This window comes from Protopterus annectens, chromosome 1.part1, assembly GCF_019279795.1.
Source record: "Protopterus annectens isolate FY-2018-M chromosome 1.part1, PAN1.0, whole genome shotgun sequence".
NCBI classification, from domain to species: Eukaryota; Metazoa; Chordata; order Ceratodontiformes; family Protopteridae; genus Protopterus; species Protopterus annectens.
The window spans coordinates 1,208,331,174-1,208,358,871 of record NC_056726.1 but is presented as its reverse complement, the minus strand read 5'-3'; the positions used below and the strand labels follow the sequence as shown (position 1 = coordinate 1,208,358,871).

At 39.0% G+C, this 27,698-nt stretch overlaps 1 protein-coding gene across 1 annotated transcript; it reads left to right on the top strand.

Moving 5' to 3' along the window:
- The first annotated feature begins 13,189 nt into the window (after positions 1-13,189).
- LOC122813668 (urotensin-2 receptor-like) lies at positions 13,190-14,872 on the top strand. The gene has a single exon (XM_044086112.1). The coding sequence runs from the start codon at positions 13,616-13,618 to the stop codon at positions 14,729-14,731; it is 1,116 nt and encodes a 371-aa protein (XP_043942047.1). The 5' UTR covers positions 13,190-13,615; the 3' UTR covers positions 14,732-14,872.
- The last annotated feature ends 12,826 nt before the right edge of the window (positions 14,873-27,698 follow it).

The window sequence follows — 27,698 nt, the reverse complement described above, 5'->3', positions numbered from 1 at the left end:
GGGAGGGTGACAAACTCAATGACAGCCCCAGCTGAATTATACCTCTCAACTGTCCAGATTTTCACAGAAGGAATAGATTTTTGCTTATTATTTTTGGTTTGTTCCTCATAAAATTTGTGGTTTTCTGGCAAATCATTTAGAAATTAAGTCACTAAATAATGACAGACATTCAGTTTCAGACTTCATACCCTTCAGAAAAATGCACGCTAAAGCAAGACCTGTTATTCTATCAACTGTCTAAGTTTATACAACAGCAATTTTTAGTACTGTCTGTGTGTTCCCCCAATATATTTGCCTTGTCCAGATTTCCTGAGTTAAGTGGTTGAGAGGTACATACAAATAAATCACTTTATAGAATTAGGTATATCCAAACCTCTCAACTGTCCCTGACTTTGGCTCAAAAATGTTGCTCTCCCCCCCCTAATAATACCTCCACAAAATGGCAGTTTTGGAAGAAAATGTGGAGGGTTTACAATTAAGAAATAATTGTAATGATCAGAGTTATAGATTACATTTATTTCAGAAATGCATGTAGATTCTCTTATTTTGTCAGCTGCTCAACTTAACAGTACTAATATTAAAAAAGTGTTCCTTCTTTGACAGGTTCCCAGCTGTATTGTGTAGCTATTTTATATTTTTGCATCACAATTGTCTTCTGTTTTAAATAAAAGTGTGTTTTTTTGGCAAATTAGTGGCAAATCATTAAAGATTGAAGTTAGAAAATAATGACAGACATTTGAGTTTCAGATATCATACCCTGCAGAAAATTCATACTAATGCAAGACCTACTATTCTACTATCTTTCTAAGTTTATAAGGTAATATTTAAAAAATGTCCTTATTTTTAGGCCTTTGTCCCACTTCTGTTTATGGCTTTGTCCAGATTTCTTGCTCTGAGGTTGAGAGGTATGACAAATGTGTCAGGGCCATCACTGTCAGCGAGAGACATTTTAAATTGTGACACGCTTGTTGCAACCCACTCCCCCATGTAGTGACTCTGGATGTGTCCAAGCAAGGCAAGGAGCAGTTATGCAGTGTAAGTGTGCAGAGTATCCCCCCATCCAAGGTAGACACAAGTACTAAAGTGGCTCTTCTCTTGTCCTTGATTTTGCAGAATGTTCTGGTTTTCTGTCATATTTTTATACTGTTGATTTATGCTTATTATTATTCAGAAAATGCATGTTGTTGCACTGCCTATTGCTCTGTGTTTAAGTAGCAATGCTTTAATGTCCATGAGATAAGCTTGTCTGTAAGATGCAAGTAAGCTTTGATAAGCATACTGTTAAAGGATTACCAACACTGAAAGGCTTTTTGTTGTTGCCATGCAGAGAATATTTACATAACTAGATGAAGTATAAGCCTTAGGTATTGAAATGCATATGACAGTATTTGTCATAAAGGGCAGGATTACATTATTTTCAGAAGCTCACTACATTTGTTGGAGACTTGCAGTCATCTTTGCAGGCTTTACCAGTAAACTAAACAGAATGCCAATCTATCATGTGTGGTCTGTAATGTGTGCAGTAATCCTTTAAGCAATTTATCTTGAGCTTGTTTCTTGTTTGCTGTTCACTTTTTACTCTGATCATGTTTTCCACATTAAACAAGTAGATAATTGTCAGGCAGCAGGTCTTTTTGGATAAGAAACATTTTTGCAGGTGGGGGTATCACAGAGATTGCTACTTTCAGCATGTTACTTGGTACTTTTATAAAGCTGAATATAAGTTAGAATTAGAATTGCAGTGCAAGAAGTGGTTTGAGTTGAGTGCTGTTTGTTTTTTTATACTTGATTTTGACTGGCATCCCAGTAATGTATTTAAAAAGTAATTTATTTTTTTCATGCATCACAACCTTTTTGTTTCCATTTAGATATTAAGTAAGCTGTCAAGTAGCCAATGCATTGAAATATTTTTTTTCTTCTACACTTCATTTAGTCTTGATTGGACTCTCATAATGATGGTTTGGCACCCAGGGCAGCATATTCAATTAAAGTCCCAGTTTTTGTGGTTTTGAGCATAGCTCTGCCCCTTTCTAGGTGGTCACACCCCTTCCCATTGGCCCCACCCATTCAACTGTCTCCTGCAGCCCTCCCGTGATTTGAAGTCACCAGCCACCACTGCAATTAACTATTGGGAAAGTACCATACCACAATATTGCTAGCTATAGATCCCTCACCATGAACCAGGATAAGCACACCACCTACCTCGATTTACTGGAATCCCTCACCATACATCCCAACTCCTTACTCATGGGAGATGTCAGCTATCCTTCCATAGACCAGGAAATATACAAAAGCAAAAACATGCATGCCCAGAGGTTCCTGGACTTTGCTAACACAAATGCTTTGGAACAGATAGTCTGCACCCCCACTAGGGGCTCTAATGTTCTGGACATAGTATTCACAAACATGGGGGGGGTAACTGTACTTCCCCATGTGTGATGCCCTCCCTGGTTAGGTCAGACTGCAAATCAGTCACATCTGAAGTAACTATTGGAACAAAAATTATAAAAAACTTTACCAAACCTAACTACAGCCTACTAAGTGATGGTATAAAAAGCTTCATACCACCTGCAATCACAGACATCAATGATCACTGTGCAGAAGTGTATGCAAAAGCCCTGTACAAACACTTAAGTGTCTGCATAAACTCTGCTGTACCTGACCAGATCAAAAACAGGTCTTCCCTTAAAAACAAGCCACAGTGGTGGACTTCAAGTATAAACAGATTATATAATAAGAGGAAGAAGCTGTAATCCAAAAGCAAGAGGGATATCACTCTGCAGAGGAAGAGTTCCCTCCCAAGTCTAAACAAGAAAATCAGAAATCTTGTAAAGTCTTCTAAAGCAAATGTTATGAAACTAAAATCGCATTGTTCGCCAAGGATAATCATAAGCCATTCTTTAACTATGTCCAAAGTCTAAAGGGGAATGCCCAGCTACGTGCCAAACTGGTTGTAGATGAGATCACTCATACTACACCAAAAAGATATTGTCAACCTACTAGCTAACAGATTCATTACCAACTTCACCCCCCTATTCCCACCTACCATATCCCAAAGCATACCTAACACCAGCCCTCTGCCTAGTATCTCTGGAGAACAGGTCATGTCTGCACTCACTAAGGACAAAAACACAGCTTTAATGGGACCAGATAAAATCCCAGATTGTTTACTAAACAATCTAAAACAATACCTATTGGACCCACTTTGCATTCTCTTTAATCATGGCTTGAAAGCTGGCTATGTTCCTGCAGAATGGAGAACAGCAACAGTAATCCCCCTACACAAAGGGGGGCCATCAACTGATCCTTGGAACTACAAACCCATAAGTTTAACCAGCCTCATCTGCAAGGTCACGGAAAGAATTATCATGGGCCTTATCAACAAGGATATAGGCGACCTTTAAATGCTGGACCCAACCCAGTTTGGCTTAGTTAAGGATAGAGCATGCTTATTAAAACTGGTGGACTTCTTTGAGAATCTCACCAAAGCCATGGACAAAGGTAAAACAGTGCACACTACCTATCTCGACCTTGCCAAGGCTTTTGACATAATTCCCCACTCTGGCATCCTTGAGAAACTCTCTCAGACAGGAATTAATCCTTACATTATTAGATAGGTAGCTCAACCTATTACAAAAGGGGATAACACAAATAAATGATTGGTGCCAAATCCATGGTCTAAAACTAAATGCAAAAAATGCATTATTATTATATTTGACAAAAAAGAAATCCTCACAAATTACAATATTGACAGCAACCCCCTGAGTTCCAACCCAGTGGTGCAAAACTTGGGAACAGAGATTGATAGCAATCTGAACTTTGACCACAAAGTTTCCACAGCGGTAAGGAAAACCTTCTACGTAGCATATCTCATAAGCAAGGGCATAGCATCCAGGTCAAGGCATGCTATAACTCCACTGTACTTGACCCTCATCAGACCACTAATAAGAGTATAATGCACCCTTTTGCATGTACCCCAGGCACCTGCAGCAGCTGGGGAGACTTCAGAGGTTTCTCACTAAGAAAATACAGGGACTCCAAACCATGACCGCCAGAGACAGGCTGAAAGCCCTGTCATTATACTCTGTATCTTATAGGCTGCTGAGAGGCGGCTTGTGCTTGGCCTTTAGGGCAATCTCCAACCCTGCCCTAATGGAAATGCTGCACATCCACAAGTCAAATGGCACAAGAGTCACATGCTCTAGGGATCTCAATCAAGCTTGTGACATTAGCAGAACATGCTGGAGAGACAGATATGACTCCCAGAGGCTGCTGCTCCACTGAAATAGACTTCCTATGCAAATAAAACAGAGCTCCTCAATGACCCTATTCAAATACAACCTAGATAATTAGATGGGAGACTGCAAATTCGCCCCTGAGGTGGCATCCATGGCCCTCATAGACAGGAGTAGCGAGTGCTGATCACAGACGCACTCTGTTCTTAAATTCCTTCTGCGAACTACCCAAAAAGAACAAATGGGAATACTTGGGATTAAAATGGCTAAAGGCTCTAGGGCCACTAGCCTAGTAACCTCCTATGTACCTATGAACCTATGAGCAGGGTTATTGATTTAAGGTTCTAAAAAGAAATTGAAATTTTGTTTTCATGAGATGAAATCCAGAAATTACACCTGTGATTTCTAAGTGTAATTTCCAGTCTTTACTATGATTTCATTATAACTTTATAATGCATCTATACGTGTTTAAAATCAAAGAACACTCAATAATGTACGCTGATAGTGGTATAAATAGTAAATATGAGAAGTACACGTTATAGTGAATTAGTGCTCTGGCCTGAAATGCCAGATTCCTTGAAAATCCCATGTTTAGTCAGGCAATCCGTATTTAGGTTTACCGGTACCTTTCCCCTGGAAAAATGGAAAACAATGCTCTTCAAAGATCTCCTTTTGAGATTTTTGCTAATTTTATATATATATATATATATATATATATATATATATATATATATATATATATATATATATATATACATATATATAGTTTATATGGGTCTGCTACAAGTGCCCCGATTCAAGGTACTCAGAAATCATTGTCTTGTAACCAAGGTCTCGGGCAATGTAGTAGCCATGCAGAGACAGTAGATTTGCATCACCTCACCTGAATAAAGTTCCCAAGTTCAAACAAGGTAAATAGGGCAGCCTTGGGAATAGAGGAGTGGTAGAAAGTGGGAGCATAGGTGAGGGTTTCAGGCAGTTATCAGGAGTGGGATATAGGTTTAAGACACTGGGGGAGTTTTAGGGTTATGGAGTGGGAGGAGAGTTTAGGGAAAGGCAGCACTCGGGAACTTTAGTTTGTGGAAAGGGTGGTGAGTTTAGCTTTAAGGAGCAGTGGAGCTTTAGAGTTAGAGAAGTTATGGTTATGAAGTGTTCAGGGACTTTAGGTTTAGAGACTGAGAGGGAAGTTTACAGTTATGTATGAATAGAATACTACGGTTAGGTCAGGCATCAGATGGGAGTTTGGGATTATAGTTAGGGCTGTGCAATTCAGTAAGGTTAAGTATTGGAAGGGCAAGTAATTAACTAGAATCATGGGGGAGTGAAGGCAGTTACTATTTAGGAAGTGGCAGCGATTAAGTACGTCATGAGCTGCTGGCACATGAACACCTGCAGTAGGCCCAGCATATACACACACACATATATATATATATATATATATATATATATATATATATATATATATATATATATATATATGTGTGTGTGTGTGTGTGTGTATATATATATATATATATATATATATACACACACACACACACACACACACACACACACACACACACACACACACACACACACACACACATACATACATATATGAATGATACCAGCCTGTAGGACTGACGGCAGCATTGTAACGCCCACTATTTTTTCAGATGTGAAAGAAAATAATACCAAAAAATACCCAGCAAATAATTTTTGGAAATGTTATCGCACAATATGTTCTGTTTGATAAACAGGCTATCTAATATGGCTGATGAGAGGTTTCTGAATTTTTGGGGGTATTACAAATGCTGCTATGATAAGCAAAATTCTGAAATGATCATGATTATTTTTTGTCTGTGCCTGTCAATATTTAGTTGTTTCCCCTCCTGTAGTACTCACATACTCACATACACTTTGGAAGTTGCATCCCTCAATAAATAAACTATGGTTCTTCTTTAAACAAACTTTTTAAGAGTACCTTTCCCATCAGGCAGTATAAAGGGAAGCATTAATTTGCCTTGGGCAGAAAAGCAAATAACTACCATACTGACTAAAGCTTAGAGGTCAGAGAGATGCAGCGTTAATGAGCTTGATATAGAGTTTAGACACAAGGCTGATTCCCCAAAATCTACATTCAAGAATTGATTCTTATTCTATTAATTGCTAACAGATAAGACTCACAAGGTTCCTTCTAGGTGCTCACTGGGATTTTTGTTCTTGTTAACTGACTTACAAAAAGAAAAACAAGATGCAAGTACAAAATGAGGAAAACAAATCCATGATTGTTTTTTAATAATATTTAACCCTGTAGGTGGCCTTCTCAAAGCTAAGATTTACACATGGAACAATTTACATCATCATATATGCTCAAGCAGAGTGTCTTTGAGAGGTAGGAAGAAACTGTAACACAAAGAGGAGCCTCAAAGTTACAAAATACGCACAATACACACAGTAACCAGACTAGAATCAAACCCCAGACTTTGGACCTGTGAGGCACAAGCACTAATTGTTGTGGGACCACCTACATAAAGTAATAAGTAGCTCATAGCCATAACAGTCTCATATACTGCCAGACCTGTTTAATACAACCTGACTTATTACCTCATTCCAGGTAAGGAACTCATAAATCCTGTCTCTTAGGAGTCACATGATTTACCAGACCATAGCCAGGCAAGCATTCGGTGCTGGGGAAAAAAAACTCATGTTAGGCAAACATTCTATACTGAAAAAACAAATCCGGCCAGGCATGTATTTTTTTCCGGAAAAAACATCCATCCATCCATCCTCAGCCCCTTTTCCCATTTTGCACATGGTGTCAGGGTGTTAATTCAACAGTAACAATCATCTTGAGCCAAGGTTTACACCACCAGGTGGCTAGCCCTGCAGCAGTAGTTTATTTGTACCAATCATCATGTCAGGATAAGAGCACCATGGGGAGGAAAGGTGTCATGCACATGAGTTGTAGCAATCTCCATATTTAAATGAGAGGTGTGAGTGTTGGCTACAAACCCCTTCAGAACACTTAAATGGATAGCTGCTAAATAACAAATGTTGGAGAGCATGGTTTTCATATGTATGGCCACCCTGTGTTGTGAACATTGGCTCTAGGTAATGGTTCATAGGTTCATAGGTTGGTACTAGGCTATTGGCCCTAGGGCCTATACTAGTCTAGCCATAACAATTCCCTGGCTATTTCTTCCCTGGACTCCTGTCTAGCAGGGCGACTGACATGATCCCCGGGGTGAATTTCCTTTCTCCCATCCAATCATCAAGGTTCCTTTTGAAGATGGCCAAAGAGATGCTCTGATTGACATGTATGGGCAGTCTATTTCAGAGTCTGGGGAGTCTCTGGGTCAGGAACCTATCCCTCCAGCATGTTTTGTTTATTGTGATGACAATATTTAGATCCCTGGAGCGTGTGGCTCTGAGGGATTGGGATTTCTTTAAGTGTAGCATGTCCAACAGCTCTGAGTTTGACATGGCCTTGTATGTTAAGCAGAGATCGCCTCAGAGTAGACGATATGCGGCAGAGTATAGCTGGTGTTTTTTAAGGTGGTCAGCATAGGGCATCTGCTATAGGCCTGTGATTCTTTTAGTGAGATATTTCTGCGGCCTTTCCAGTTGTTGCAGATGTCTTCAGAGGTACATACCAAATGGGGCATTGTATTCTATAATGGGTCTAATGAGGGATGAGTACAGTGGGACAATGACCTCCTTTTTTCTGGGTGAAAAGCCCTTAGTGATGAGGTGTGCCACATAGAAGGATTTCCTGGCTGTTGTGGTGATGTGGTTATTGAAGATGAGACCACTGTCCACCTGTGCCCCTAAGTCTCTTATCACACTTTCGGTGTTTAATGTACTGCCACCTATGTGATAATTCATGGGTACATGTTTTTTCCCAAAGGGGATGACTATACATTTTTTGGCATTGAGCTTGAGCCCATGGCTCTGGCACCAAACATCTGTTTCTGTAAGGTCCTTTTGTAGAGTATCCACATCATTTGGGGATTCAATAATGGCTCCCAGTTGGCAGTCATCTGCAAACTTTGTTAGCAAGAGTCCCTTAGTGTTGGCCTGTACTTCAGAAAAGTAGATGCCAAACAAGAGAGGTCCTAGGACTGAACCCTGAGGTACTCCACTTGTCACTTGTCTGGAGCTGGATTTGGAGTCAGCTACTTTTACAGTGTGGTTTCTGTTAGTAATCCAGTTGGCAACCCATCGAGTGATGTAGGGATTAATGCCCAGCTTAGTAAGTTTATCTATGATTCCAGAGTGGGGGATGGTGTCAAAGGCCTTGGCAAGGTCCAGATAGACTGTATGGACTGCCTTACTTTCGTCCACAGCTCTGGAGACTGACTCGAAGAAGTCAATAAGGTTCAGGAGACAAGATCGGCCCTTCACAAACCCAAACTGTGTGGGGTCCAGTGTTTTAAGGTTGCCAATGTCTTTCTTTATAAGTTCCATGATAATACATTCTATGGCCTTGCAGATCAGGCTCATCAGACCGATGGGGCGGTAGTTCCCGGGATCCAAGGTGGATCCCCCCTTGTGGAGTGGGATAACTGTAGCTGTGCACCACTTAGTGGGAACGAAGCCTGAGGTGAGGGTATGATTAAACATGACACTTAGGTGAGGTGCCAGTTCATTTTGTAGTTCATGTAGTACACAGCCCAGGATGTCATCTTGTCCCATGGATGCTGTATTCTTAGCTTTGGAGAGTGTGTTTTTTACCTGTGTGGCTGTTATTACCGGAATTTGGCAATCTTCCATTATTGAGATGGGCCATTTAGGGGGTGAGAGGGGGGTGAAGTTGGCACTGAATCGATCTGCCAGGATATTGGCAATATCCTTGTGATCAGTATATTTAATGCCTTTCTGTTGTAGCTCAGAGAAGATCTGAGCATTGCCATTTAGATTCTTGACATAGTTATAGAATGCCTTGTGGTTGTTTTTGGAATCTTTGGCAATTTTATTTTCGTAACTAGCTTTGGAGGAATTTATGAGGGATCTCAGCTTCTTACTGAGGCTGGTAAGGGAGTTTTCTGCATCCTAGGATTTTCCTCTTTTCTGAAAAAGTTTTTTCCTTTTGTTGTAAAGTTTGTTTATGGCAGGGGACCACCAGATTGGCTTCCTTTTTTTGGAGGAGAGCATCTAGGTTCTATTTGGGATGGCATGGTTCATGTATGAGTAGATGTGCTCGTACAGTGCCTTAGTGTAGGACTCAGCAGTCGAACTTTCAGTTCCCATCCTCATGGGTGTCATAAAGTTTGTAACTTCTGACTTGAGTAGCATGAAGTTAGCCTTGGAGAAGTTTTTTATGGAGGTTTCCTTACTGGGGTGTGGGGTGAGATGTGGATGTTAAGGGTGATTAGCTTATGGTCTGACCTGACCAACGAGGGGGTGACCATAGGTCTGGAGCATCGACTTCCCATGCTGGTAATGACCAGGTCTAGGATATTGGAGCCCCTGGTGGGACTATAGATTAGTTGATCCAGGGCATTGGAATTTATGAATTCCAAGAATCGTTGGGCAAAGGTGTTGGCGCACAAGTAGTTTTCCCAGTTAATGGCACGGTAGTTGAAATCACCCAGTATTAGGGTATTTGGCTGTATATTAATATTTCCCAGTATGTTTAGAAAGGCGTAGTGGGAATCTTGGGGCATGGTGGGGGATCTGTAGCAAGCTACAATTTGAATTGCAGTCTTACCTAGTGTTACTTGCACCTGGAGAATTTCAGACACATTGTGTTGGGCAACTAACCTGGTGGTGTGAATATCCTTGGTGAATATGGACACTCCTCCACCTTTAGTGTTTCAATCCTGGTTTGGTGGCTGACAAGTGTGGTAAGAGTTGTAGCCTGGTATTGCAGGAGTGCTCTCTGGAGCCTTGAACCAGGTCTCAGTCACTGCACAGATATCGATTTTCTCCATTTTTAGGAGTGAATCGAGTGAGTGCATTTTGAGGTTTAGACTTCTAGCATTGAGTAGCATTATCTTCAGATTTTGCATGCTTGTACCTGTTACAGTGGTGGTTTTGAACTTTGCCTAAAAAAGGTACTATAGGGGTGGCAAGAGCCTTAGCCAGTAACCTGAATCCCAGGGGCAATAGGTGCAGATTATCTCTGGAAAAGCATCGTGGTCTGACGATCATGTCGTCCCAGGCAGACAGATACTGGATCCCCTTTGAATGACACCAGAAGCTTAGCCAATTGTTGAAGTCAATCATTTTGTCCTTATATTGTCTATGTGACACCCAAACCCTGTATAAAACATGGGAAAAAGGAGGTTGATGTCAATTCAACAAAAAAGGACCTGGGGGAATTTCAATGCATAAATGTATATATGCATATACATGTTTGTCTCATGAAATACTGAATACATCAAAGAGTGAACAAAATAGGGCAATCATTTTAGAGATTTCAATATGACCAAAAACAACTAATATGTTTTGCAGGAGGGCTTGTCCCCTGCACCACAATACCCCCTGCTAATTATTTATACCAACTCAAAAATCACACAGTAGATCTCACTGTAATGTGGGGATGAAAAACAAGCTAAAATGAGTGTTTGTTCTTCTGAGCATTCACTCATATAGACTACAGCCATGCATGCAACTGTGTTTATGTTTATGCATGTATAAATCTATCTATATCTATATATATTTTATATATATATATATATATATATATATATATATATATATATATATATATATATATATATATATATATATATATATATATATATTTATATATATGGCTCCCTTTTATCATCTCGAAATACTGAAATCTCGAATTTCACTATCTCAAAACCATAAAGGTGAATACACAAAACACCGACAGCCCAAAACCGTGAAATTTGAAATCCGGAATACACAGCATACACCACACATACACCCCAATACCCACATTACAAAACACAAAAACACAAAAAAAATAACACCACACATCCACAAACTTACACTACAAATAAGCAGGGGGGCAAGCACCCCCTGCAGCCCCCACACCCCCCCTACTTATATATACTAACTCCAAGATTGCACAAACAGAAAAAGAAAGTAAACTCACACCCAGACTTTCTACAGTCCCACACACACACACACACACACACACACACACACACACACACACACATACAAACACCAACACATCCAAAACTTACACACTCATACTTTCACCTGCCTATCCTAACCCACACGTACAACTTACAAACATAATCACTTACACTCAAACTTCCACCCAAAAGCCTTACAAAACACTTACTTACCTTAAATTCCACCTAAATCCACACATGACACAGGACACCATCCAAACAAAACACCGTACGTAACGTAGGGTAAACCATAACCATGAATTCCAGATATTCAAATTCGTAATTATGCACTCTCGCTATTTTAAAAATTCGCCTTTATGGTCTCGAGATACTGAAATTCGAGATTTCAGTATTTCGAGATTATAAAGGGGAACAATATATATATATATATATATATATATATATATATATATATATATATATATATATATATACACACACACACATAATGAAATACTCCATATATCAAGTGTTTATCCAGCCGGCACAGGTGTTCAAATCCTCATTTGACCGATTCTGCTCTGCAGTACTTTGTGGGAGATCATGGAACAGTAGGGAGTGAGAATTGCTCTTTCACCGCTGCTGTGTGATGTAAGAGTTGGTATATATAATTACCAGTTGGTGTGGGGAACATGGATGTAGGGGTTCCCCGCTCTCCTCTGTAAAAAACATGTTTTAGTTTGTTAATTTTTTTTTTTTTTTTAAAGATTATGAGTTTTCATCTTTTTAGATCAATCTTTTGTGGTTCAATCACTTTGTTTTTTGATTAACTAATATACAAATGTAAATATATGTATATATATATATATATATATATATATATATATATATATATATATATATATATACATATATATGAGAGAGACATACGTATATACATACAGTACATACTGTGGAGATTGTCTGTGATTCTTCCTTTATGAATACCTCCTTAATTTATTATAGTTCAGTTCAACATATAAGTTTCCACAGATAGTTTTTAGACATAATAACATTCTGTTAAAAAAGACACTATTTATAACAGAAAAATCCTTGGTAACTTTGTATTATCACTATTGCTTCCAAAAATATGCTGTATCTCTTAGTTTCTTGATATGTCTGTCTCATCTCAGTTTTGTTGTTCATATTTGCCACCCAAGGATGTCATTACTTCACTGGAACATTAAGAGATGTAACACTTGCATACAGTTGACAGCTGGAATTGTATTTAATTATGTTAGGCAAATGTAACCACTGTAAAATCAACATATACTCAGGAAATTATTATACAGTAGGAGCAATGCACTCAATCATGGAGCAACATACAGAAAAAGTATCAGCTCGTCTACAAACATATTTTTTATTTCTAAAGGGAGAAGCATATGTTATCAGTTTGTCACGTCTTTTAAGTTCAGTTTAATTTAGTTTGCAGAAATTCCATCAGGCAGATTAAACCCATTTTATTTTACAGCTGTTTTCCCATTTTACAAAACTCCTATTTCAGAAATTGTATTTCTTACTAGTAATCTAATTTTTGCTGTATAATAATTACCTGCTATAGCAAAATAATGTTATGTAAGTATGTAATACTATTATATCAGTAACAAAGTTCTAACAAACAAAAAGAAAAAAAGCATGCACAGGAAGGAAAAATATTTAGACTGGAAATAGGGCTTCAAATTATTCTGTAAAAAGGTATACAAATTTGTCAGCCTCTCACTGACATTTTTGTGCTTATTAGGTGAAAGAAAACAGCTTCTGGCAGGCAGGAGGGCAAATGCAAGAGCGCTTGTGGCAGAGAGACATACCAACACTAGCAGGGTGCAAGGAATTTGAGCTAAGAGGATGGTACAAGCTACTAAGGGGAGGGGGCGAGTTTCTCAGAAGTTTGACAGATGAAGAATTGTAACACATCTTCAAGGGAGACATAGCCTGTAAGTTTCTCATTGCTGCTAAAACACTTGCTACTAGGTTTACACAAAGGGTCTCAGAAGTTTGCACAGAGAAGAGAAAAAAAACAGAAAGAAAAAGAGAAGGCTCGTGTGTCCAGTTGGTGGTAGTATTACAGTGAAAAAATGCTCTGGCTGGTCACACTGGTGTGGAAAAAACTTTTTTTAAAAAGGAAAAGTGAAGCCAAGGTAGGAAGAAAGAGAGAGCATTCAGCTGGTAAAGGGACTAGAACCGTATTTCTGCTTTGCGGAAGAAGTCATTTCTTCTGAATGCTTTGACAGACTCAACTCAGAAATGAACAGCCTTCCCTACAGAGCAAGCACTTAAATTCATTTATTCATATTTATTTTATACAGATATAGATGAACAGCAATGGAGTTAATAGAAGAGAATTACCTGCTGCAGAAACACAATCACATTTCTCTGAATTTCACAGTTAATATTTCGGATATGGACCTGCCAACTAGCAATTCTACTGACAATGTTGTTGTGACTTCCATTATTGGGACAGTTTTATCCTTAATGTGTGTTGTTGGAGTGGCAGGTAACCTTTATACCTTGATTGTCATGTGCCAGTCCATGAGGTCATTCACCTCAATGTATGTCCACATAATGAACCTAGCCCTGGCTGACCTGTTGTACCTGTCTACCATCCCTTTCATTGTCTATAACAGTTTTGTAAAAGACTGGTACTTTGGACTCATCGGATGCAGAATCCTGCTGACCCTCGACCTTCTCACCATGCATGCCAGCATCTTCATTCTGACTGTTATGAGCACAGAGCGCTACATAGCAGTAGTGAAGCCTTTCAACACTGTCAAAAGGACTAAGAATTACAGAAAGTTGATTGCCTTGGCTGTCTGGATACTCTCCTTCCTTCTGACACTTCCCATGATGGTAATGATTCACCTAGAGGAGAGGCGGGTAGATAATGGCACTATAAGGCGATTGTGTACACCAACGTGGAGTGATGAGCAATATAAAGCCTATCTAACTGTCCTTTTTACTACAAGCATATTGGGCCCAGGAGTTATCATTGGGTACTTGTACATCAGCTTGGCTCGGACTTACTGGATTTCCCAGACCAAGAATCTTTTGAATAAAGAGGCACCGAGAGCACCAAAGCACAAAGTAATTTATATGATCTTTGTCATTGTTCTGACCTTTTGGGCCTGCTTTCTACCCTTCTGGGTCTGGCAGATGGTTCCCCTGTACAGCCCAGAGTCACTCCGTATCTCCATCCAGACGGAAATCTATGTCAACCACATGGTAACATGCCTCACCTACAGTAACAGCTGCATTAACCCCTTTCTCTACACTCTCCTTACCAAAAACTACCGAGAATATCTCCGTAACAGGCAGAGAGGGAATATGGCTTCTGTCTCCTTTAAAAGAATGATTGACATACCAGTCAACTTGGCTAGACGGTCATTGTCTCTGGGAAGTCAGCACTGCACTGAAACCATGGTTATTAATCAAGTTAAATGACTTGATTACCGTCTGATGGGGTTAACAAAATGGGGAAACTATGAGTTATGGCAGAGGTAATGAACTTGTTATATTTATGAATGAGACCAAACCCAAGCTTTTTGTGTGACAATCATTTAAATAAATGAAGTGCAATATGCCCAGTGTCGTCTTTTTTTTTTTCATTTCTGCTGCATACACAAATCTCTTTTTCTCTCTCATTCTTCTGATTTTACTGTCTCCAAAATGTGTGATTTAAGGAAACACCGTTTCGTGTGATTGCAAACTAATCATACTGTTATGTTTCCATATGCTTAACATGCAGTCACTTACTCATTTCACACACACACACACACACACACACACACACACACACACACACACACACACACACACACACACACACACACACACACACAAAATGAACAAGCAGTATGGTATGTACTACTTTATAAGTCAGTCATACTTTAGTGAAGACTGCATCCTTCTTTCTGCAAAAGTACTATATTAGTTTAACATTTTAATCTTTCAGAAAAAAATAGAAGGCTATTTCATCCAGTTTATCTGAAAGTAAAAAATGACAGTACAAATATATACATGAACAAGAAAAACATTTTAAAGAAATTAAACCCATTATGCACTGGAAATATAACTCTCAAAAGAAATTGAAAATCAGTATATTGAGGATACAAACTGTTGTTTTTCATATTATAGATGTGTGACACAATAACTTTCCTTTCACTCTTTCCAAGTATTCCAGGCTGTGTATGTGTCTTTGTGTCTGGTGTACATTCTGCTCACACACACACACACACACACACACACATATATATATATATATATATATATATATATATATATATATATATATATATATAACTTATATTGTTGATTGCACACTGCACAGTAACTTAATACATACATTTTTGTTCTTGTCATCTATGACAAGGAAGCCAACATATTTTACTATTAGCCCAAAATATAATTTGTTAATGTCGTGAACACATCTATGTTCTTGTTAATATAAATAGTCCTATGCAAACCGAATCATGTGCCTCCAAACTAACATTCTGTTTTTGTTTAGGAAAATAAACTCAGTAGAATGCCACAGACGTAACCGGAACTTCAGTGAAAAGGAAAGGATGTACTTACTTTACAAACAGCAATTTTTTAAAGATTACCAGTAATAAAAGATTTGGTAATGAGCATCTAATGCAGACTTCAAAGAAATGAGATAAAAGCAAACGAATAATATTGATGTAGCATACTTTCCATCTTTTGTAAAGTGTGGTTTTATAGTCAAGGTGAGGGAATAGTATCCACTGCTGTGCTTAAATCTTTTTTCCTTACAAATCTGTCTTTCCTTTAATTATAGATAAGTGCTACAAGGGATATAATGATGGAAAGTCAAATCACAGCAGTAAAAACATTGCTTTGCATTCTGTGTGGACCCCACAACCACCACCTCCCTTACTGCCTGTTAGATTATATAAAGTTAGTTCAAACTAGTGTGAAATGCGTACAGGTCTGTATATTTTACACAATCATATTACTATGGCTCTTCATTTTTATAATTAAGTCAGTAAAGCTTCCAATTTAGGCAGTAAGTCAACCTTTATTCTGATAACAACAAGTTGGTTAGTTTTTTATTTCACAAACAGAACCATAAGTTACCAGAAAAGAGCTACGGGGATGAAAAGAGTTTAACGTGGGTACTAATACCTATTGTTATATTATAACATTTATGCTATATAGTACAAGTGAATACATATTGTAACCACTCAGAAAACCTTTGCTAGTCTTTATCCTTATTTTTTTAGTATCACCTAACTTCAGATATATAAAAGCACATTAGTGTATTTATCGGCATTAAGCAAGAAAATAAAATTTATTTAGCCATTAGTACAAGCCAACAGTGATTAAATGAATTATGTAAACTTAATATGCTCCTGATAACCTACCATGATCATTATTATTTTTCTCTAAATAGTAGTATAGAATACAAAATTAAATTATTAAAATTAGTTTATGTACCATATAAAACTGCAATAAAATTAACTAAAGGCAGAAAAACAAGACTGCTTTCAATGTTTTTCTGACTTATTAGTTTTTAATAATCTGTGTCGCCTCCAATAATTCATTTTTTTCTCTTTTATATAACAAAGTGAGCCATTTCTCTTATTTAATACAATTTCTTACTGGGAAGAACTATAAATTTTACTGGGAAGAACTAGAAATGAAGTACCAAATGAATATATGAAGTGTTATCGGTGGCTGTCAGTAACTTTAAAATAAAAACATAAATATTTTTTTTTTTTTTTCAAAAAAAAAAAAAAAGACTCAAGTCCTATAATAATTGTTTAATTTTCTCTAGCATTTTCTATACATTGAAAATTTTTGCTAGTGGAAGTTATTTCCTAAATCCGTACTAATTTAATAAAGTCTATGTATGTAATTGCTCTTAACTGTTCTGTTATTGCATACATTTCTATATTTATGTTTGTGAAATGTTTTGTATTTCACTTGGGCCGAGCATTAATTGGTCAGTATTGATCAGTGCACTACACCTGTAAACAAATATAGATAAAATAAGATCAAATATACAGTACCTGTTACCATGATTAAAAACTGTTGTTGGTAGTTCTAAAAACCCACTGCACAGAATTTGTGTTGAATCCATGTAGTAGATTCATGTTGCAAAATGTACAGTATCAATGGCTGTAGCAGATTTTTGATAGTAACACAGCTCGGTATCAGTAAAGTACATTTCACTTGTGTACATGCTAAAAACATGTTACACCCTATTCTATAAATACAAGATAAAAAAATACATTTACAGTGATCACTAGAAATTTAATTGCTGAGCAACTGCAACAATTTTCATTTCAGTTCATTGGATATATTATTTTCTCTTGTATGAATGGAGATCAACAGATCAGGACTATTGGCTCCAGTCCCTATATTAGACATTTTCCAGTTTTCATATAGGAAGAGGCTCATAGTATCTCTTTTTCTCCCTCCTGCATACTCTTCTTAGCACACTCCTATTCTGGCTCAAGGTGACATGACACCAGGTAAATACAGAAGACAGTGCAACATTTGTTTCTTGTCTGTGTTCAGCTGGAAGCATATTATTCCATTTCAGACCAGATCTTAAAAATAACAAATATATTGGGATGTATTTATGATTTAAGATGCTTTTTCAAATGTCTACACATTACTGGTAAGGTATAGGAATAACTGCAGACTCAGTTTATAACCTGTTTACCATGTGCCATCAAAGTCTGACATGTATATAATTTCAAGGTTGCACCAGGTTCTTGAGGTTACATGCATAACTGATGCTCTGTACAGTTGTGGTGATATTTTAAAATGTTGGTGCCATGATTTGTACAAGATATTAAACTGAACCTTTATATTTTTCCTCTTCTGGTCTAAATTAAAAATCCTTTGACATTTATTGCTGAAGGTGCAATTACTATTTTTTTTCATTCATTAACAAGGTAAACTGACTATGCACAGCTGTCTGATAAATGATTTGCTCAGCATCAGATAGTTTGCAAGAAAAAACTGAGGTAATCCAACCTCACCCTGCATGATGAAATGTATTAATTGCTAATAGTTTTAAACTTCTTTCCTAAACTTCTACTCACTCAAAGAATGTCTAAAAGTGTTAATTTTAAATTGCAGTAACAATTACGTGTGTGTACTTTTCTCAATCATATTGATAGAAAAATGGAATTTCAGGCATGCTGTAAATTCAAGCCATAAAACTTTTAAAAAGTGTGAAAAATGTTCCACAACTCAGCATGAAACAGGTATCACAGTGATTAATTTCCTGGTCAAACAACAGTAAATAGTAATTTAGCATAACGCAGTACCAACATGAAGTCAGTTAATGTTATACAAGGCTAACTTCTGTTCTTATTAAGCAATTTTATAAAAAAGGATATTGAAGACTGAAATAGTCTCTTATTCCAAAAGGTTCAGAACCAGTACTGCCAAGTTTTAAAGAAGTCATTCTCATCAGATTTACGCCCTAACATATTACCCTTTTATGTTATAACACCCAAAAATGCAAACATAGATAGCATAGATTTTACCCAACACTGTATGGCAGTGTAAAAAAATATATAATACATTTTGGTTTCTCCTTGAAACTTTTCCATGTTGTCTTATTTTGTTTTTTTTTTTTTTTGTAGCTTACTGGGGTTTTTTTCAAAGTAAAATAATCTCATTTATGAAAATATAAACACCTACTTCTCAACATTTGCTGTTTCAAGAATGAGTTTATAAGGAAAATAACCATATCTTCAATCTTAACTGAAAGTAATCCTGTGTCCTGTTATTTGTTTTCACTGTAATAATGTTTCTTGTATGAAGCTTACATTAAACTTGTTGCATTTCTTTTCCAGAATAAAGTAATGCTGTAATATCAGAGGTACAGGAAGCAGTTAGCAATCTTCCATGTTTCCAGGTAGACAGAGTGCTGAATTATCATCTTCGTCCTGTCTGAGTGACAAAGGTGTCTCTATGTTACGTATTCCAAGTGCAGGAAGCAAAAATGATTTCTGTTCTAAGTTATACTGAATGTATAATTTAGAAAAAAATACAGACAGTACAATGCACTGTTCTTTGACTGTGAAAAGTGCTGTAAAAATTACAGCCAGGACATCTTTCATGTACAAATGTTTATTGTTTTAACACAATTGACATCAAATTCTCTCTCAGATCTCAAGCCAAGGCACTACTCTAACAGCCAAAAGTGCATTTCAGTTGAAGTAAAGGGCATTTTCCATCCTTGCACATTTCATCATCGGCTAGTGTGATGAGGTAAGTATGATCAGTAATAAATCTTATAAAACATCCCTCTCACCTTCCTCACCAAACACAGTCAATGCAAATGTAAATGTGGCTCTTGTAGTCAGCAATTCTTATTATATTCCTTCCTGCATACAGTCATTATTAGTTTCAGCACAAAGCACTTCCCTTATTATATGCAAAGATCAAGTTAAAAAAAAACGTTTTTTCTATTTGGGAGCTCACTTCTTTAAAACTTGCTAGAAGTTTGACAAAACTGTAGATGCACTGTGCACATGTGGTATGCTTATCTGTTACTCTGCTTTACGTATAATATGGGCTGGAACATCATAGTAGCCATTGTAAAAACTTTCCATATCTGCATATAAGCATATGAACAGTTACAAGACACATTCATTTTCTTTATTCATGATTTATGCATATCATAGCTGAAAATGGTAATCTGACCTGCCCACTTGCATCATAATGGTGTCCCTGATAGTTCCATAGTGTGTGTGTGTGTGTGTGTGTGTGTGTGTGTGTGTGTGTGTGTGTGTGTGTGTGTGTGTGTGTGTGTGTGTGTGTGTGTGTCTGAGTGTGTGTGTGTGAGAGAGAGAGAGATAGAAAGGTAGATGGTATGTTCTTGAGGTTTTCATTTTTAAAACAAATGTTTAGCAAAACTTCATCACTGACTGTTTTTTTTTTCACTTTTCCTGACCATGACTAACAGTTGCTCATTAAAAATTACTACTTAACAATTTAAAGATAAAGCATACTAAATAGCTGAGACTTGTCCCATATATGTAGTTTTAGTATGCATTTCACACATGAAACAAAAATCACTGAAGTAAACTTTAAGTAAGAAAGATATTGTGAGGCAGATAATGCACAATAATACAGAACAAGACACAAATAATTGTCTTTTATAAATAATAACCATAAAGTAATTATTTTACTGTTCACAGCTTGACACTGACTTAGGCTGTAAAACATCTACAGTCATAAAACAGCGGTTCAAAAACTTGATCATACTCATTGCAGAAAAGCAAAGAAGAAGAAAAAAATAAGTTTACCCACAAATGTTTTCATACTTAGTGGTACCTTGTGACCCGAGTGGTCACTGGATGACATAATTTGGCTAGAATACTCACACTATGCATCCTACAAGTTTTCTTCTATTGCAAGGAACAGATTTTATCTATGTTTGTAATACTATTGTGAATGATTCTAGCTGGCTGTAAGACTGTGGAACCTTAGGGGAAGGTAAGAGCATTGATAATAGATTTTTTTCTTTGCATTCATGCCTTTTTTCACATATACTTGCTGATTTACCTTATTTTCCTCACATTCCTCCCTTCTGTGGAATGGCTATATGTGCGTATGTTACTTACTCATCCATCCTTGTTGGCCTTTCTCTGGAGAGGACTCGGGGGGGGGGGGGCTATCATCATGACTCCTAGATTACTTAGGTTTTACTTTTTTTTCCCCTATATGTCAAGCCCAACACCCAATACCTTTCAACTGTCCAGATTTTCACAGAATGTCCAGATTTTTTTATCTATTTCTCATACATTTGTAGTTTTCTGGCAAATCGATGAGGACTGAAAGTCACTAAATAATACTAAGCAATGACAGATATCTGAGTTTCAGACTTTGTATCCTTCATAAAATACATAACAATGCAAAACCTGTTATTCTAGCAATTTTCTATGTTTATATTACAATATTTCAAATCTTTCCCTATGTCTGGCCATTGTCCCCCCATTATTTTTGGTTTTGTCCAGATTTCTTGCCCTGACAGGTTGAAAGGTATTCAATGCTCTCCTCCTTGACACAAGGCAACCAATGGCACTGCATGCTCCAAACAGCTATCCTAGTCAAGGATGGCATCTGGGGACAAGTGTGTGTGTGTGTGTGTGTGTGTGTGTGTGTGTGTGTGTGTGTGTATATATATATATATATATATATATATATATATATATATATATATATATATATATATATATATATACACATACATATATATGTGTGTGTGTGTGTGTGTGTGTGTGTGTGTGTGTGTGTGTGTGTAAGCATTCAGATACTGCATGGTACTATATCCCCAGTCTCTATGCATACGTATACCAGTGTGCCACCCCTCAGCTATAATAACCTGTCTCACCTACCAGCCCACCATAAACCTTAATCACTAATCAAGCACAGTTCACTGTTGTTGAGATGAAGCATAACTCTTTCCTCTGCAGCAGCAAAGCAGAAAGGACATTTCTAATGTTATAATGCATATGTGACAACAGCATATATTAGGTTTCACCTTCACACCCAGTGAATGGCATGAATTGAAAAATATAAACAAATAGATAAAGACGGTGACAAAAAGACCTATGGTCTACCAAAGCTTGCTGGGTACTACAACAATGCAGAGTACTATGAAAATGCATCATTAAACTCCTCTGTTGACCTACACTGTGCCGTTATTTGTGAAAGCGTGCACAGGGTCCCACCACTCTCTCTCCGAGAAATAATACTTTAGGTGCACTGCAAACTGTCCCTCTTCAAGCTGTAAGCTGTACTCCTCTTGTTATTCTATCCTCCTTCTTTAGTGCTGCCACTCACCCTTACCCCAGTACTAATGGATATCCTGTTACTGAGCAAATGCAAGGGTCTCACTGCTTCCCATCATTCTCCAAGCCCTACACTCCCCTTTATATTTTTAATAGCTCTACTCTTCACAGTCTCTCTCAAATTAATATATCATTCTCTGTGTGTCCACCAGACTGAAAAAAGTATTACCAACACAGCCTTATGATCAGTGCCTCATATGAAGGAAAGATAATCTTGGGCTATCTCTTGCGGTTAGACTTCTGGGTTTTTGTCACTTAATTTTCACATTTTTTGCATGGTTCTGTTTAGAATTAAAAGTAACCCATGTATCTCTTTCTCTTTCTTTGTCCTCTCCATTGCCACTTCCCAATCATTCTTAAATAAAGGGTGAGTAGATAAATAGACTGATACACAGATAGAGTAAACAGAGTTTTGTTCACCAAGAAATATAACAGTATGCAGAATGCATTTATTTAAGCCAGTAGGTCCAAATTGGAGATCCAAATTGGAAGAGCCCATTTACAGATAATGTCCAATGACAAAAGCAACATGCACATTTACTTACTAAATGGTCATTATATAAATATGACTTCTACAAAGAACTGTGTATACAAAAAAGAAGATACAGACCCCAGGATTCATGAAGTTTGCGTCAGGCGCAGGCATAGCGTAGGCGGAATAATGCCAAATATGGCCGTCGAGCGATTCAGGTACGATCCAATACCACGTGCACTACCGGCGTACGCCAGAACTGCGCAGCCCTCGGCATAGGTATGCTAATCACCCCATGCACAGTGTCGCACCATGCAAATGAAGGCAGATAGTGATTCATGAAGTGGTGCAGGTGTAGTGTAAGCCCACGGAAATGTAAACCAAAAAACACGGTTTACATTTTCCCAAACAGAACATCAGAGCTTTGGAAGCAGACCAGACTCATGTATTACAAAGTTAACATATGCCAATGGCTAAATACACAGCCAATGGCATAAGAAAAGATGCACAACACCTAAAAAACAACATTTAATGTCATGTCCACAGTAACGCACAGTACAACCGCAGGGCATGTGCGGGCAAACTGGAACATAAAGAAAATATATAAAAATGTCATAAAATCGCAATGTAATACAAATCGGGTTTACACCATAATACACAATGGTAGGCATGGAACACCACAACCAAGGTGCAAGGGTTGCTAAGGGCCTGCGACAGTGTTCGGTGCGGTAACTATGAATTAGTAGTCAATGCCATGCAAATGCGGCAGATAATACTGAATCGCAAATGTCCCGCCGGATGAAGGTTGAACCATACGGCGCAGCGCTATAATACCAAGGAGTGGCTCAGAGGAGATACATGACATCAGCAGAGGGGTGTGCCACCGTAGCAGCAAGCACATTGGAGCAATGCAAACTGGCCTGGCCGTTGCTAAGCAAAGCTGCAGGACAGGGGTGGGGAGGAAGGTATAGAATCGTTTAGTTGAGAGCACACATGGTGCCCAAAAGCGCATGTGTACGGGGATGAAAACGCGCCTGAAACCCAGTAAGTGGATGCACGCGGTGCGAACAATAGCACAAACAGGAAGGTCAGGGGAAGAAAAGAAGGAAATGCTGAAGTAGAGTAATTGGCGTACTAATGAGCAATTAACACCAATCAACTCACTGTGGCCAATCGACAGCAGCTGTCAAGTCTGCTCGCAGAAACCTGCAAAACAGGATAGGGGAGGCATTGGAATGCAACGAAAGGAGGGGAGGCATTGGATTGCAAAGATAGGAGATCTGTCATAGCAGAGCAAAGCAAACCGACAGTAGACCGGCAATAGCACACATTACGCAAGATACGCCAGGTCTAGGAAAGTACAAATGAAAGCAGGCTGCTGGATGCATGCCAGAAAATGGTAGGTGGAATGTGCAGAAATGTAAAGGGAAGGTCAAGAGGTAATCCACGGCAGCCAAATGTAATTCAACACCAAAGGCACCACAATAGTAGTTCCGGTAGTAAAACACATAAGATACCCTGTAGCTACGATCATACATACACACCCTATGACATCATCGGTGTTCACAGCACAATAGTATAAAGTGTGAAAGCACCCTACACACACCTGTGAATTCCCAAACACTGCACCATAGGAGTAAACACACGGGGAACTTTTAAAATGTACATGTTGTGAGCTGCCAAAGCTGTGATTCATCAGCATGTGTTAGAGACTGATGGTGTTGTGGAGGATGATGCTGACAACCATCGCAGGCCCCGGAGGAGGAGAAGAGTGTTCAGACCAAGGGTAACCTACCAGGGGCTACATGATCTGGAGATAGTAGAGCATTACAGGGTGGACAGGGACATCTTACAGCAAATAGTGGAGCTGTGCCGGCCACGCCTGAAAACCAGAAATAATAGAGGGGAACCCATCCCAGTGGACACGAAGGTATGTGTAAGCATGCGAATACTAGCCACAGGTACCTTTCAAAGGCCAACTGGAGATATAATGGGGATCTCACAGGCATCAGCATCCAGGGTACTACACCAGTTCCTGAATGCCATGTTACCACATGCCAATGAGCATATATACTTCCCCTGAACTCAGGAGGAGTTGGCCAGCAATATGCATCACTTCCACCTTGTGGCACACTACCCGGAGGTACTGGGTGCGATAGACTGCACGCACATACAAATCAAGTCACCACCCGATGAGCATGGTAGGTGCTACATAAACCGCAAGAGATTCCACTCCATGAACTGCCAGGTCGTGTGCAATGCCCAGGGCATTATCATGGATGTGTGTGCTGGCAGCCCTGGAAGCTACCATGACTCCCATATCTGGCATGCCTCACAGCTGTATCAGGTATTTGTCAGGGGGGACATCCCACATGGCCACCTTGTGGGGGATGCTGGCTATGCACTGGAGCCGTGGATGATGACTCCCATCAGAAATGCACACACACCCATGCAAGAACACCATAATGAGGCACACACACAAACCAGAATCATCATAGAGCATGTGTTTGGGATGCTGAAATCATGGTTCCGGTGCTTGGACACATCTGGTGGAGCCTTGCAGTACTCTCCAGGCATGTGTGCCCACATTGTCATAGTATGTGCCATGCAATATAATATGATCCTGCGGAAACAGCTGCAGCAGGGACAAAATGGTGAAGGTCCTCATAGCCCACCACAATTGCCAAGGCCATCACAGGCACAGAGGGATTCAGACCATGAACACACTGTGCCAGCCCCAGTAGGCAGACAGAGGCGTGCCCAATATGCCTATGCCTTGGCAAAGAGGGAACGTATAGCACATACTCTGACAGTGTAGGCCCCTATGGACTGACACACCTCTCCACCTGCACACACAGTAAAATGGATGGCACACAAGCACGACCACCTGTAAATTGTAATGTATAGGTGGCCCACTGTGTGAATCCCACATAGGCAGCCCTCAAACATTGTACACACAACAGCTATAGTGAACAAGGAATGTCAACACCTGAACAGTACATGCGCCTATCACCATATGGTGGTGCTGTGTGTATAGGTTCCCAGGTACAATGGTAGGTTCACGGCCGACTGTCAGAGGCCATACACCAAATGGGGCAAACAGTGTCCGCTGTCGCCACAACATTGAGTAACCAACTGTCGCACAGAGGAGCAGAGGCAATCGTGGGAGCCCTTGTGTGTAAGCACTGTTCTGCACACACTCAGCACAGAGTCCCTGCTGCGTTAATGAGGGGCTACACATAATATAATCATGGATGTTGTGTCAAGGCATGGGGTGTACCCATGACAGGTATTCGTCACCCCAGCATGCTCCACCCACGGTCATTTGAAGGTGTAGCACAGTATCGTGTGTGGCTCACTGAGATATACATACCCAATGACAGAGCACATCCAGTAAACATCACATGGACATACCATTAAGTGGACTCATCAATATGTAAACTAACTGAGTTACCCATGTGAGTGCAGTATGGGGTAACAGCCATAGTATACTCCACGTACAAAATGACATAACACGTGTACAAATCCCAGATGGCCATATGTTAAATGCAGTGACTGTCGTGCATGTTCCCGGTCCCACGTCCTGCAAGGGATGTAACGTAATCCCGAAGGCACGAGTAATGCATGTTGGATGCAGGTCAGCAGATCATGTTTAGCACACGTTACCGGGAATATGCATTGCCCACTGCTGGTAAGCGACATTTAAATATGACTATATGGATATGCGAGAAACAGGGATAAGCTACACCGAATATCGCGCAGATCACGGTCAATGATGTCCAGAACAGGTGAAACCAGCATTATTCACCCCTGTACTAATAGCACCTGCTCTGAAGGGTAAAACAACCACTGCCAGGTGTAGTACATGCAATCATGTATAGAATCACCTAACACTATTGCTAGGCAAGATGTACCTATGGTAGGGTTGTCACCTCTTCAAATGACCAATGTGGGACATACGTCAGATGTCTGCAGGCCGACACATACACCCCGCCAGTATGAAATGCAGAACTTCACAGTTTTGCCTAGATAAAAGCTCATCCTTGTAATGTTTACTTACTTATTCTGTTTCTAGAACATATAGGTGGTTCAGATACAGAATAACTGTTTTATGCAACTATTACATAAACTATAGGAAATAAGTATGTTCTAAAATCCCAGGACATTTGCCATGTTCACAAATATTTTGCAGGACACAACTGCCCAAAGAGGGATTGTCCCTCACAGAGTGGGACAGCTGGTAACCCTAACCTATGGCAGGTGTGTAATGTGACAGGTACAGACACAAACGTGCGGAGTCCAGGAAACAGTATACACCAACAAGTACACAATGAAAGGTGTAGCTTGCCTGTCACTTTCCCCGTCAGATATATATATATGTACACATATATACATATATAATACAGATAGAAAGGGCGATAGAGTGATATATGTTGATATATACGGAGTCAGCGATATCTGCAAATATATATAGATAGGTCAACGACATTCATAACACCTCGGAGGTACACATAAATAGGATACCGCCAACTATGGAATGTGTAACATACCGACATGCATAACCACAAGGCTGAAAGACCGAAAGAACACAGTACTGGAACAGTACAACCGCGAGTAATAGTATGATGATATGAAGGGACGTTTAGTTACCGCTGCCGGTGTTGCGGTCCACGTAGGTACTGTGTTCAACTGTGTTTGTGAGTGCCATAGTCTGTGTATGTGTGTGTTGAGGGTGCCGTGTGCATCTCCGTGTGACTGTAATGTGTGTGTATGTCCGCATCATGTGTCTGTTAGTGCCAACTCGGAGGTAGATCATTATGGTAGGTGTGGGTATAGCTAGCCGTAGGCATACGGTTACCACCTGTCCCACATTAGGAGGGACAGCCCCTCCCTGGGCAGGTGTGTCCTGACATAAAACATTACAAAGGGCAAATGTCCGGGATTGTAGGACATTAATATGTCCCATATATAATATAATAGTTGCATTAAATAGTTATGCCTGTATGTAAGAAACGTAAATGTTACATGCAATATGATAAGTAGCCAAAGTTCCACAATAGGTATGTATTGAGGATAAAAGTATGTGCTAACCTGT